General features: G+C 36.5%; 1 protein-coding gene across 2 annotated transcripts in view; it reads left to right on the forward strand.

Moving 5' to 3' along the window:
• Positions 1 to 14,382, forward strand: part of SPOCK1 (SPARC (osteonectin), cwcv and kazal like domains proteoglycan 1) — a 288,774-nt gene that overhangs the window by 92,524 nt on the left and 181,868 nt on the right. The window contains exons 3-4 of one of the 2 annotated variants that reach the window (XM_040573348.1): positions 846 to 854; positions 3,971 to 4,016. In XM_040573348.1, the coding sequence (XP_040429282.1) occupies positions 846 to 854; positions 3,971 to 4,016 (55 nt within the window). The remainder of the gene's footprint in view (positions 1 to 845; positions 855 to 3,970; positions 4,017 to 14,382) is intronic. The other variant, XM_040573349.1, reaches the window with a different exon arrangement.

The following is a 14,382-nucleotide window of genomic DNA, read 5'->3' on the forward strand; positions in this document are numbered from 1 at the left end:
AAACTGAGCATTATCTGTCAGGTGAGACCGGGGCCGTCAGGGACCTGGAGTAAAGCTTCTGGACCCTTCAGTACGTTTGTGCTGTGTGGGAGGGACGGGCAACTTTTAGAGTTTGGGGTTCATGTGTATTCCTGGGTGTGTACAGAGGTCATGCCAATATGTCACTTTTGTACGGTGCTGGGTTGAGCTAAGGCAGTCGGATCCAGGCTTGGTTTGCAGTATCAATTCTTTTTTCATGCATGAATTTAGGTGTGCCGAGTCCCCTGAGTTAATTAAAGGATTGATTTAGTCATATATGGTCACTGAGCCATAGGCAAAACCCTCGAAGTGTGAACGCTATGCAAGGAGAAAGATACTTTAAAATATTTGTTCATAAAAATATTTTTCAGTTGCTGTTTCTGGTACTGAAATGGATCCATGCCTGGTTTTGCCTCCCCTTCCAAATCCATCAAACAAATAGTCTTTAAAGTCAGTTAGGGAAGAAAACATTTTTAATTCTCTCGCATATCAGGTATGTAACAGATGAATATGTGGAAAAATATTTTCTGGTGCTTTTGTCAGCCAAAGGAAATGAAAGTGTCTTTTTTGGTACTTTATGAGAGGCAAACATACTAATAGCATGGCATTTGGCTAATAGCACAGCTGCTGGAAACTGGGCCGTAACAACCAAGGTGCAAAGGTCAGAAAAGAAAGAGAAAATAATTTCATTTGAAGGCTAAGGTCATCTGAAATAAGTGATTTCACATTTTAAAGGCTACTGAGGATAAAATCAGTGAATGTCATATCCTTACATTGCTTAATTTCATTCTTTCTTCTTTTCTTATTTGTAATGCTTGCCTATTCAGGAAGTTGAGGTAGGTTTTTCACTTCTAACTTGTAAATGTCCTTAGAGTGAATTAAAGTATTTACAGCATATCATATTGCATATTATACCTTAAACTCTAATCAACTATTAATACTGTTATGAATGGTATGTGTATTAATACATGTTAATTATTAATGTGTTAATATTGGTTTATTAACATGTTAATATTAAAATGACAGAGTAGGTTACAGCAGTTACAAGATATTTTAAACACATTAATGCCTTTCCGAGGAGAAAATTAAGAAACACATAGATTTCTGTGCTGTCGTTGTGGTATTTTATTGAATGTGAATGTTAAACCTCTTTAATCAAGCTCCTAGTATTTATTTAATTTTTATGTTGAATGGTATACAGGTTTAGGTACCATATATTGTGATATCAACATACTTCTTCTGTTGGAGGAAGTTACAGTGAAATGAAGTTATCCTTTGAGGGATGTTAGGAGTTTCTCCTCCCAACAAAAGTAATTTCTGGTTAATCTTTGCAGTGTCCTAGCGCAAAGACTTGTCCATTTTTCAAGTCAGAGCTTTAGGTGGTATTTAAATGAGACATGGGTTTTCTGCTCAGTGATATCTATGGGATGAATTTCACCTTTTCAGTTCTATATCTATTCAGCTATGGGTCTTGCTGGTATCGATAGTGAAGTAAAACTCTAGTGCCATATTTTCTATTGTCTAGCTGGCATAAGTTGTTTTGAATTGCTGTTAGCCGGATTGCTATAATGTATGTATAGTCATTATTTACTCCTACAAATAATGAGTTTTGTATGTTGAAAATCTCAAAGATTTTCTCTGTTCCAGTCTTTAAGGTTTGGTTTTTTTTTTTTCCATATATCTTTCTGTGTATTTCCCTGTATTATCATCCTGTAGTTTTAGGTAAATTCGAAAATAGATATAGCTCCAGTTTTTTAAAAAGGAATGCTAGATGCCTGCATAGAGGAGAAAAGGAGAAGGAATAAGTTTACAGAAGAGATGAGTGTTTTCGTAGTTTTTTTTTTTTTTATGAGCAAAGTGCATTTTCTGTAAAATACTCCTTTGACACTGAAATTGAGATAAACCCCCTTTCCAATCCTTATTTCAAAATTCGTTCCATATGCCAACTGCATAAGAAATCTTTCTTGGGATTTGAATTATTTAACAGTTTCTGATGCTGAAAACCCAGCAGCAAAGCAACACCTAGGGAAAAAAAAATGTAAACAGGCAAAAATAATAATAATAATTTGTTACCAGAAAAAAAATTGTTCAAAAGCCTAATAAATAAATAAACCGCCTTATTCTAGAAAGTGATTAATGCTTGGTGAATTTAGCAGCACATCGTAATCCATTACAAAGCAGTGTATGAAGTTGTATGCATGCACAATGAAGTTGGTGGGATTTTTTGCATCAACAAAGCTGTGGAATTCAAAGGCAAGTCTGTGATTTTATTTCTGGTGCCAAACCCTGTACTTCTAAAGAGAAAAGTTAGAGATTCTTCTGATGTACCTGAAATAAATTATGAATAATAATCTTTATAGTTACTGTGGAAAGCTATCGCTGTCCATGAAGTCAGCGTAGACACAGCATAGTCAGCATGAATACACTTGGAGAAAGCAAATACATTTCCTCTTGAAAGGCGTACAGAATTGCAACCAGTCCCCTCATTACAGGCAGCATTTGCCCGTCCTTGGCAGCCTCCAGATCAGAGAAGAGCAGGATAGCATCCACAGTTCTCCACACTATCAGCGTTAGTAGTTTCTGCTTCTCACCCCAGCCATAACACTCCCAAAGGAATGCAGTGCCACAAGGCACATTGCCTGGCACTCAGTGAGGGCATGGAGAGTACCTGCTCTTCCTCTAGTCACCTGTGTGACTATGCTGTTCTGAACCCAGAAAGTAAGACCTACCAGCTTCCAAGTCTCCAAAATATTCCAACTTAGGGTGATTGGATAGCGTAGGAGCATGTGAAATTCAGTTAACTAGAGATAAATGGTAAGCAAAGTCCTATAGAAGAAATAATTTAGGTGTTTTATTCGCACTGTTGGGTTTTCAGTTACCCTCCTGGCAGGAAAAAGAAATCTAAACATCATTCTAATTGATAAAGACATCTCTTCAGTGGCAGCCCTCAAGAAATGAATATAGAATGTTGGATACATTAAAAAGGAAATAAAGATTAACATGCAGAAAAATATAACAGTGTTATAGAAATCTTCCATGATTCCTCTCTTCAAATACATTATTCTGTTGTTATCCCTCCCTCTCACAGAGGATATGAGTGAGATATACAGAATATGTTGGAGCTGAATATCTCTTGAACCCCAGTTCTTCAGAGGTGGGGTTGATGGCACTCCGAAGTAGGGGAAATTTTGCCTACAGGTATATATTTGCTAAGTACACAGAATACAAATTCAGGCACATGGAAGGGACTGGAGAAAGCATGGAAAAAGCTTGTTTGCAACAATAATCATTTGGCCAAGTATGCTGACAATTCCTACCTTCTTGGTTTTACAGCACAATCAGAATTACATAAAACAGAACCCGAAGACTTCCTGTGCAATCATACCTTTATATCAGACTTAAGGAGCCCTAAAAAGATAAAATTTACTAGTAGGAACAGTGACAAAAACATTCACTGCGAGTTCTCTTGGATGTTATTATAAATTGTGTAGTGCTTTAAATATTATTACTGTATATCTGAACATTCACAGTGGTGTGATTTGCGTGTGTCCAAATGTGTGTATACATATTTGGGGATTTACTTTGCTGACCTTTTACAATGCTGTGTTGGTGTGCATCATGTCATATTATCTTATCTTTATTACTGAACGTTGTAGACTGATATGAAATAATATAGAGTTGTCAGGAAATATTTAATGAAGGGTGTTTTGAAAAACAGGTCAGATGGAAGATTTGAGGTACTGAACGCAAGGAATTTTTTATTCTTTAAATTCTAGCCTGCATTTACTACTCTTTTGAACACAACCTGTTGACAGTTTTGTCTGATTTGGGCTGAATATGTTAGGATCGAAAGATGAGTTGATTCATTTGTAGTTTAATTATGTAAAATTGTACTTAAAAAAAATGCTTATATTTTCCCTGAGTTTCTTTTTTCTTTTTCTTCCCTATTTAGGATGATTATTTCAGAAACTGGAATCCAAACAAGCCTTTTGATCAAGGTAAAGTTAGTAAATATTTTGTGGTTGTATTTTTTTTTTTTATTTCCATATACTTTTTCCCTTTCTTGCTCTGTCTGTCGTATGCGTTAGTGAAGAGCTATATTCGTACTTACATCTCATTTCCAATTTAGTCACAGCTTGAGGTGGTTTATGTATAAGAGTTTGACTCATCTCTGTATTTTTTTAGCTGTGTTTTTTAATCTGCATCCATTCCAATTTATATTCAGTGATGATATATGTGCTTAGAAAGGTTCTCTGTAGCCCTGAATCTCAGTCTAACATGCAATTTAAAACAGGTGTCTTCACATACCTTTTCTTTCATTTTAAAAACTTCTTAAATGAATGTCATAAACGTAATTACTATATTTCCTAACACTCAGGGGGGCAATTCTTTGAATCTAGTTGCAAAGTTGTGAATTTCAGAGCTGAATTTCAAAAGAAAAGGGCATTGTGTATATGCTGCTGATTCCAATACAGATTCTGTCAGGCATTTTGCATTTCCTTTGTCTTGGTGGGTTATTAAGTTATGGCAGTTACTCCAACAATTTCCAGGCTAGCCACTAAAGGATAGGAGAAAGAAGTAAAAAATATTTTGTTTTGTCCAGAATAGGGAGCAACTTTGCCAACCAGAGACTTGAATCTTCAAAATTGCTGAAATGTTTAGGAAGGAAATGCCCCTTGGAGTCTCTGTGGACACATAGTTGCTTTTGAAATTTTCACTTTAAGAGCCTTTCTATATTTCATTGCCCAGCACGTATAATGTGCATGTAGCTCCCAGGAATATTACTGGGACGTGTACATATTAGGCTGAAGAGCATCAATTCTCTGTCTTTATGGAAATGGAACTTCGATGTCAAAGGAAAGGGGAAGATGATGTTTTTGTCAAGGTATATATCCACAGAGAGATTTTCAAAGGCATAGAAAGATTTAGGGTTACAAATTCTATTGATTTCAAACAGAACTTTTGCTGCCCCTTTCGGAGGCCTTGTGACCCTCTGTCTTCCCAAGAGGAGAAAAGAAAAAAAAAAAAAAAAAAAAAGGTAAATCCTGGTAAAATGTTGCAAAAAAGATTTTGAACTGATGTACTCCAGAAGTGTCTTGTTCATTGTGTTACTGAGATTTCTGACTCTGGGCAAAGACGCAAATTATTTTAGAGATTCTAAAATCACACATGGATACCTTGAAGTGATACAAACATTTGTACATCTGCTAAAGATTCCTGTCTATTCACAGTGTCTCTTTTCCAGTGGGTAAATGAAAACAGCAGGCTGCATCTCTCCTGGGCTATACAGGAAATCTGAGTATAGCCTCACTAGGCTAATGCTAGCCTACGTGAATACCCTTTCTTTGGGACAGGTCTACAGTATTTTCACATTTAAAATATATTTCTAGATTTTAAAATCACTTGTTAAAATATTGTGAAGCCTTCATATGGAAGCCAGACTGCGGAATCACCACGAAGCAGCTGGGAGGGCAGGGTTCAGAAGTAGCTGTAGGTGGTTAGTACCTGTCAGAAGTGATCTCGTAAAGGCAGCCAGGAAATTCAGTATATCTGTAACAGCTTTAAAAATGAACTGGAGACAGAGGTTTTGAAAATCAGCAGAGATCTACTTCTAGACTTTTACTTCATTTGCATCTTTTAAAGAAGAGTGTGCTGGGTCAAACCAATGCTTTCTAAAAGAAAAAAACTACCTTTATTCAGCAGATTAAATTCCTTAATTATGCATTTAAAAGCAACAGCAGTGTAATCTAGCTGTCTTCTTTCTGTTTGTAATGCAGAGAGAGAGATCTGCATTTATGTCTCAAGGAAAAAAAAACACCTTGTTTTATAAGAAAGCACACATGACTTTCACTGAAACAACCCCTAGAGAGTTGCACAAGGTATCTTTGCATAACATGCCTTCTCAAAGGAAGTCAACTTCAATGCTTCAGCTGCATGTAGAGAGTACCTGAGTAGTCAGAATTTATTTTTTAGCCTTGCTACTAGCCCGCATTTTTATTCATCTCGAACCCAAGAGAAACCAATAGAAAGGTGAGCATCTTACTGACTGAGCCAAGCTAACGAGGCGTTTGGACTGCAGAAGGCAGGAGAGCGTGTAGCCTGGAAATGATTGGTAGTCATTAATATTGAATTCAATTCTGTCAGAGTTGCAGAAGCCATAAAGCAGAAGAGTGGAAGGCGCAGGGTACTCAGGATTTTTAAAATATGAATCAAAGGGCTGGGTGTTTTTGTTTGTTTATTTGTTTTTTTGACAAAGTCATTTGAAAGATCATAAGCAGCTTGACAGCTAACTTGGCATAGTTTCTTAGTCTCCTACTTTGGAGAAAGAAAAGAGGGAATTAGGGGAAAAGTTTAGCATAATATTCCCAAGTCAGAGATTTTGTACAGTAATTAAATGTGTGCACCTAGCCAGACTCACCATAAAATTAACCCATTCGGACTTCATGTGTTGTTGTATGTGAAAACTGCTAAACAAATATTTAACTTGCAAGACATTTCTCCTAAAGCCACCTCTCAGTAGCTGTATTAAATGCTTCAACAGACAAATGTTATTAACTTTTCTGGTAAGATGCACAAGTAAAGAGTGCATTTATTTAGGTGTAAAGTTGCTGGAATGATATCAAATTTCCTTGCCATATGGCCTTTTTTTAAAGCATCGTTACCCCTAAGACAGGAACAGTGGAAGTAATGGGATGCACTTCGTAGTGCAAATATATAAGCTCTGAAACGTTTCAACCACTGAGCTGCCATTACTATTAATGGCAAAACACAATAAGAAGGGAAAAAACTTTATCCTGTTGAACTGATAGTCTTTTCCCCAAAATCTGTGCCTAAAGCTACCCACAAACTCTGGAACTGTTGTAATATGTTTGTACAATTAAGTGCAAGTCTCACTGTTTCTGTTTTGGTTGTGACACTCAGATGATTGCAGTGGACTGAGCTGGCCTGTTTCCTACTCCAAACCCTATCTTTTGCACTGAGATAGAGAGACTGGCTAAAGTGTGGTATGGTCATACCCATCTCTGGTGACAGAAATCCCAGTGTTGCAAGCTGCTGGACTTCTAAGGAGAAGCCCCTCATCTGAAATAGCTGGACATTCACCCTTGATTCCCAGGCTTTTTCTTTATTTCCATTGTCTTTATTCCCAGTTCTTTTTCCCTTTAGCTGAGAAACCTGGAGAGGGATATTTCCTCTCTTTCTCAGGGCTTTGATTTTGGACATTATCTGTCAGGGGAAGAAAAAAAAAATCCCTCTTCCACTGTGCTGTAGGAAAATCTTCATCTGCCTATCTATGACTGACTCTGATGTTAGACATACTCATGTAGACTTGACTATCTTTATTAATTACAGGCACGAGCTCTCTATCATTCCAAAGAATTTCCCGTGAGCACTAATGAAAGGCTGAACTGTCAAAATACCCTCGTTTCTGAAGAGGAAACACTGCTTTTGAGTGGTTTGTGGCCTCCATCATAGCATAACCTGCAACTTTCACAGTCCAGCAGCCCCATGGAAGTGAATTTGTCAAACTTTATATCTATATCTTTATATCTATATCAAAGCTTTATATCTAGAGATGGATGTGTTGGTATTCATGCTTCCTCTCCTCCTGCATAGAATTGTACCTAAGTATGTCTAGTGTCTGACTGGCAAGTCCAGACTCTAGAAGCCCTCCAGGCTCCTGCAGCTGTGCACAGTAAAGTTTGCCTGAAATTCATAAGCATTCCAAAAGCGAAAAGACAATAATGGGAAGCCTGTGATGCAGGATGAAAATCATAGAACCTACAATTATTTTTGAACATGTAATTTTCTGTTAGCCCAGTTAAGATGTTCTTTCAGAAAAGCCTGAATAAATTCCCTTCAGAGAGTTTAGTACTGTACACATCCCTAGCCACAAATATATGTTAGTTTTATAATAAATGTTTTCTATTACTGTGCCTCAGATGGCAGATTTCAATTGAATAACTTATTTTGCAATTTATTTTTTGACTGTATTTGAATTAGTTTTAGAGGCTTATTCATAGGACAACTGCACATGAATCATGTTTGCAAATCTTCAGTAAATCAGTACAATTTTAAAACATTCTAACTAAATCAACAGGAAAAAAATAGCTGAGATGCTGCACGTGAAATATGCTATCTTCCATCAGAGGCATTTCAAGCACATTTGGCTGTTTATATCCTCCAACAGATGCACATGGCTGTCATGTGCTAGAAGCATAATATTAAATTTCTTATAAGGTTGTAAGCAACCAATTTTTTCATTAAATATGGCATCAGAAGTGACAGAGATAGGATCCCCATCTGTGATGGTATTATGGCTGATGTGCTTTGAACTAAGACAATGATCGATAGGTTGCTTGTCTAGAATTTTATTAGCACTTGGGGAGCACTTGTTAGTTTGGTCAATAATGGTGCTGACTTTCTTTTAATATCTCTTACTTCACTGACTGTGAAGCAGACATGATTTTTCAAAGGGAAATTCACGCTTCCCTCTAGTGCTCATTTAGCTCCCATTGAAGTAAATACATCTTTGGGAATTTAATACAGCCCAGCCCTGCTCTCACTGGCATCACTCAGTAAGCAGCAGCTTCCCTCCCTTTGCTTCAGTTCAGTGTACAGGAATTTGTTCTTAGAAGCATACTTAAACCTTTAAAATTAACTGTTTGGAAAAATACATGCCTGCAAAGCTTCCATCCTTATTTGCTGACATAGAGACCACAAAGTATTGTTCATGCTAGCAGGGTTTGTATTCTGGTTGAACAAGGCCAAACCGTTCAGGCACAGTCTCCTGCATTGACATTACTTGGCTTGAATCTATTGCTATGCCATCCAATATTTATGCTGCACATCAGAATGAGTTTTAAATCATTAGACAGTCACAAGGGTAATTTTCAAAGTATTTAAAGATGTTTATATAGTTGTGAGTTAATAGTAGATATCGTTTGGTTGTAATCAAAAAAGAGGAACTCCAAGGGAGGGCAAAAGTAGAAGGGGAAGCGCCAGTGGTCATTAAATGTCTTCCTAAAAATTCTGAATTATACAATGCCAAAGTAAAGACAAGTGATTTCAAAATCAGATTTCAGTAAATAGAAAATTAATAAGGAATAAATTCTAGGGGAAGAATAATTAGGATAACTGGCATTTCCTTAATGTGAAGGGCCCAAGCACAAGAATACCAAGAACTTGGTTAATGATAAGGTTCTTAGTGACTTAGTTGGCAAGAAGTTATTTAGAAAGTGAAACTTCATTGAACTCAAAGAAGCAAAAACCATTGCACCAAACAAAGAAAGCCAGGTACAAAATGAGGTGTATAGGAAAAAAGGATTTAAGAATAATAATTTTCTATGAGTGTATTAAAAGGAGGAGAAAAATCAAGCAAAATGATGATTCACAGCTCAGTGGAGAGAGAAGCTCCACTTCTCTGGCAATGATGAGAAGGTAAAAGTATTGTTACCTGTCTTTGCTTTGTCTTTCACTTAAAAAGACAGCTGTGATCAGGAGGCTATTGCAATTAATATTCTCAGCTGAAGTGTAAGACTATGGATTAGGGAAAGAAGAGGCCTCAGTAAATTAAATGTTTGCAAATCAGTTTGAATTGACCCAAGGGTTAAGTGAATTGGCTGAAATAATTTTAGAGGTACTAAAAGTTATCTTCGAAAATGTATGGAATTGTAGAAGCCTAGGAAAGGACAAGCAGTATACATGTTTTTCCGGATGCAAAAAAAAAAGGAAAAAAAAAATGGAAATTGTACCACATGACTTAAAACTAAAATCCTGAAAAAAAGTGCTGAAATAAATATTAAAGCAAAGGCTTGTTAACATCAAGAAGATAAGGGGATGAATAAAGCTAGTATGGATGTCAAAATAAATCTGTTTCTTTTTCAGTGACATTTACAGGCCTTGAGACTCAAGGATAAGCTGGCTGTGTCACGTGTCTTGACTTTAATAAGGCTTTTGACATTGGCTTACTTTACTGTTTTATAAAAAAGTTTAAGAAGTATTGTCTAAAAGAAATAATTGTGAGGTGGGTACAAAATCACTTGGAAAGATTCGTTCTGGTAGTAGTTGCCAATGGTTCCACGTCAGGTTGGAAAGATAAATTGAGAAGGGTTCCTCTGTGATCTATTTTGAGTCCAGTATTATTCACCACTTTCATGAAACTGCAGATGTTGAAATTAGTATGCTTATTAAATCTAGAAATGTAGCCAAGCTGGGAGAAGCTGTACACATATTAGAACAGCAATAAAATTCAGAGTAGCCTTACAATATGAAATAAATGGTCTGAAAACAAAAGATAAAGTTCAGTCAGGACAGATACAAAGTTCTGAACTGAGGTAAGAACAATCAAGCTGCACAAAACAGAATAAAAAACAATTGGAGAGTCATAAATTCTGACTGATAGTTGTAAAAAAAGGACTGGGGATTACAGTGGATTACAAATTGAACATGAGTCAACGATGTTCTGTTGCAAAGAAGGCAAATGTTGCACTGGCATGTGTGTAGCTGTGAGTAATCCTTTAGCTCTAGTCAGCACCACTGAGACCTTGGCTGGAATACATTGTCCAGATTTGCGTACTAGGCTTCTAGAATAGCATGAATCGATTGCAAAATACCCAGAGAAAAGTACCAGATACGATCAGACTTGGAGAAATTATATTCTAGGAAGGAAGACTGAAGGAGAGGAGGTGGCTCTGTGGGGGGAAAAAACTATTTTAAAATGCATATAGTTAACTGTGAAGAGGAGGAATTGTGATCTGTCTATTGTGGATATAGCAAGGAGCAATTCATTGCAGAAAAGATTAATTTTAGCCTTCGTAATGACAGGAATAGTTGAGCATTGGGAGAGATTCTTTAAAGAGTCTGTGAAGTCTCTGTCTTTGAAGGTGTTCTGAAATACGGTAGACAAATGTCTTGTGCATAATGACACATTGACAGCTGATCCAGCTAGGGAGGAGGAGAATGGAACCAGCAACCTTCCCAGCATTGCCATTGTAGCACTGAGATTCTGTGGTTGTTCTGTGATTAATGGAAACCAGTTGATTTAATTGAAAGAGCACAGAAGAAATGCTGAACAAGGTTTTTTCTTAAAACAGATTTCCAGTCAAAGCAAAGAACGGGAAGGAGAAAAAAAAAAAAAAAAAGGTGAATAGGTATTTTTTGACAGACATTTTGGCACCGTCTGAAAAAATACAGGCTCTCATTTGATGGAAGTAATCTGCATAAACTTTAAGATAGAAACTAACCGCAGGCTTGCAAACCTCCATGAATATAAACAGGGACTGGTAAAAGGCAGTCTGCTTTATCTGACCGCTTCTTCTGACCTCACTTGCTTTCTAACATAGGAAGACATCCTATAGATGATTCTGCACTTGGTTATTAATGTTTTTTTTCTAGCCAGGCAGGAATAAAGGTCACGATCTAACCCTAAGGTTAAAGATTTGGGTGTAAATGAGTTAACTACTCTCTTTCAATTCATTAGATAAAACATGACAATGCACACGCAGTTAGGAGTTAAATCTCCTTCCACTATCAACCTAAGAGCCCAGGTCACCAAAGCATTAATTGAATCACAGCTATTTTCCTCCATGTTCTTATTGCTTGAAATTAAACGTTTGCTTAAAATAGTAACATTTTTGATCAAAGCTGACTATTTTCATTCTAGCCTTGCAGTCCTTTGTCATGTGGAAAGTTACTTTAAACTACAAAACGGCACAGCAGCAGTGCACAACAAGATGAATAAAAATAAATAAATTAATGTGTATTCAGGTGTTATTCTACACTAAAAATTTCCCTAAACATGCTATGGTGAAAATAAGTATCACTTTGGAGGGCATAATTTAGTCATTTAATCACTATCTGTCTTTCCTCTTTTTTTAATCACTATCTGTCTTTCCTCCATTTATCGATGGATCTTGCCACTGATGCGTCTTCATGCTGTCAGTTACTGGCTACCGGCTTTCTTTAAAGATCTTGTTCCCTTCAGTGTTTCAACTTTTCAAACATTGTCTTTAAACTATAAGGGCAGAAAAGCTATATCTGAAGACCAGAATTTGTCGTGCACCATCCTTCATGAAACGTCGTTTTGAGGATTAGATCTATTTTATCTAGGGTGTGTTGTCTACGGTTGTTGTGTTCCATGCGTGCAGCTTTGTAGTGCCTCAATGGAGGCGCTACAGTAAGAGGGAGGCACCCAGATGAAGTGCTGCCCCAAAACAGGGGACTATTATGGTCACTTTAACCAAAAGGCAGGACAAGTAGATCAAATCTGTCGTGTTCGTGGGTACTTTTCCTGTCACAGCTCTAATTTATAAGCTGAGCAATTAATTCACTTAGTCCCTCATCTGCCATGTTCTATTTAACAACAGCTAAACAGAACTCCAATATAAATGGATGGACAGATAAGCATTCCGAGGGATCACTGCATATTCCAGCAATCTTTAATGCAATGTAAGTAAGAATTAGTGTAATTATTTTAATGTGATACTTTGGTATGTTCATGGAGTTTCTCCTTTAACTGCGGGGGTTTAAAAAATGAATCAGAAAAATGTATGTAAATAGACTCTAAGTGCAAAAATGTCTTTGCTGTGAAGGTTCCAGCATATAACCCTGCTTTTTTGTTCATATTTTTGTTCAACCTTTCATATTTAAAACCAAGCAATGAGGAGTTGCTGACACAGGCTGTAGAAGTTTGCAAAACTGAGAAAGGGAAGAACCCCTGCTTGGCATGGAGTTAAATATAGACATCTGAGGAGAAAAAAAAAAAAAAAGTGTCAGCTTCTCTTTCAATAAACCATAAAGCTACCTAAGAAAGCAATGTTAGCTAAAATAAATAAATAAATAATCCAGCCATGATTTGTTAATTCCATTCTGAACTTTAACATTAATTGTTTTTATGGTTATAGTAAATTCACTCTAACCCAAGGACCTTTCATCCTCAAAATCCAGATAATATTTATCTATCTCAGAGGAGAGCATGATGCAAAAAAAAAAAAAAAATGTACTTCTATAACAACTTTTCCATTTTTGATATTATCAGTCATCACCACATTGCATCTTTGACGCTAATAGAACTGTAAAATATTCATTTTCATGGGCTTTCTTTCTCTCCCTTGCTTCTCTTTCCTGTTTTTCTTCAATTTGCCTGAAATGCAAGTGGTAGAATAGTCACATGATGATTGTCTGCAGTATGCTCTTATACAGGCATCATATTTTTATCTAGTTTTTCAAGTAGCAGTGCTCTTTTTAAATTTAAGCTTCTCAGCACCTCTTCACTGTGCTGAATAGCCACAGTGAATATCCAACTGAAAGCCATTTATACAACTGAAAGCCAAATGCACTTATTCATTCTCTAGGTTGTCTTTGTGAAGTGTCCATCTTCCACAATTGCTTACTTCAGTAAGCTCAAGTTACTTCAATAGCCTTGAGGGTTTAAGAAAACTGTTTAATTGTGTGAAGTTTTTTTTAAATCTTTTGTGATTCTCAGGTTGCTGACATAAAAATGTGAGGTTAAAGTGCATATGTCCATCAATACTGAGACTGTCTTTTTGCATTCACTGTGCAGCAAGAGGAATACTACTTGTTCTAGTTCTTCAAATTGCATATTTGCATGAGTGCCACCTAAAGTCGTCTTTTTATGATAAAGCCCAAAAACTTTTTCAGCAATCCACATTATTTTTTTTAATTTCTTTTCATTTTCCCCTTCTTCTTACTAGCATAGTCAGGAAGTATCTTACCTATCTGAATATCCACTCAGGTTGACAACTGTTATGCTGTTCAAGCCAAAGTAATTTGAACTATCCAAGCTAAAGGCATGAAAAGCAGAAGTCTATCTGAAATACACCAGCAGGCCCTTAACATGGGTCCAGATATCAGAAATATAAATATATTTATAGTTTGTAACATAAAGATCATTAGTTATTACTTTTCATCTTTAGATACTGCCTCAACAGAAATTCTACATATGCTATTGCTGTGTGCTTAGTGTAACCTCTATTTAGTTATTCAGACTCTTAATTGCCTAACTGCTCCTGGCTTTTCATTATTCTGTTGCAAAAAAATGTGACTTGATATTTAGGCAATCATTTTTCATTTTCTTTACAGCTCTCCTCCTGAGCTGCTTTTTCATCAAGGCACACTGCTAGGATATTTTCCTACACAGGACTGTGCCAATAACATTTTTCCAATGCCTATAAATAAATTAAGTATACTGTGGCTTGAAAGAGAAATTGCCATCAGCTGGTGTTCCACTACCTACAAAACATTTTCTTCCTTCAGTTTCTATTACTGTGCTCTCCCTTGACTTTGTATAGGAAGTTGCACTCCCTGTTAGCGTCATGTGGCGTGTTTGTGTACAGCGTGCTTGAT

Source organism: Cygnus olor, chromosome 14, assembly GCF_009769625.2.
Source record: "Cygnus olor isolate bCygOlo1 chromosome 14, bCygOlo1.pri.v2, whole genome shotgun sequence".
Classification (NCBI taxonomy): Eukaryota; Metazoa; Chordata; class Aves; order Anseriformes; family Anatidae; genus Cygnus; species Cygnus olor.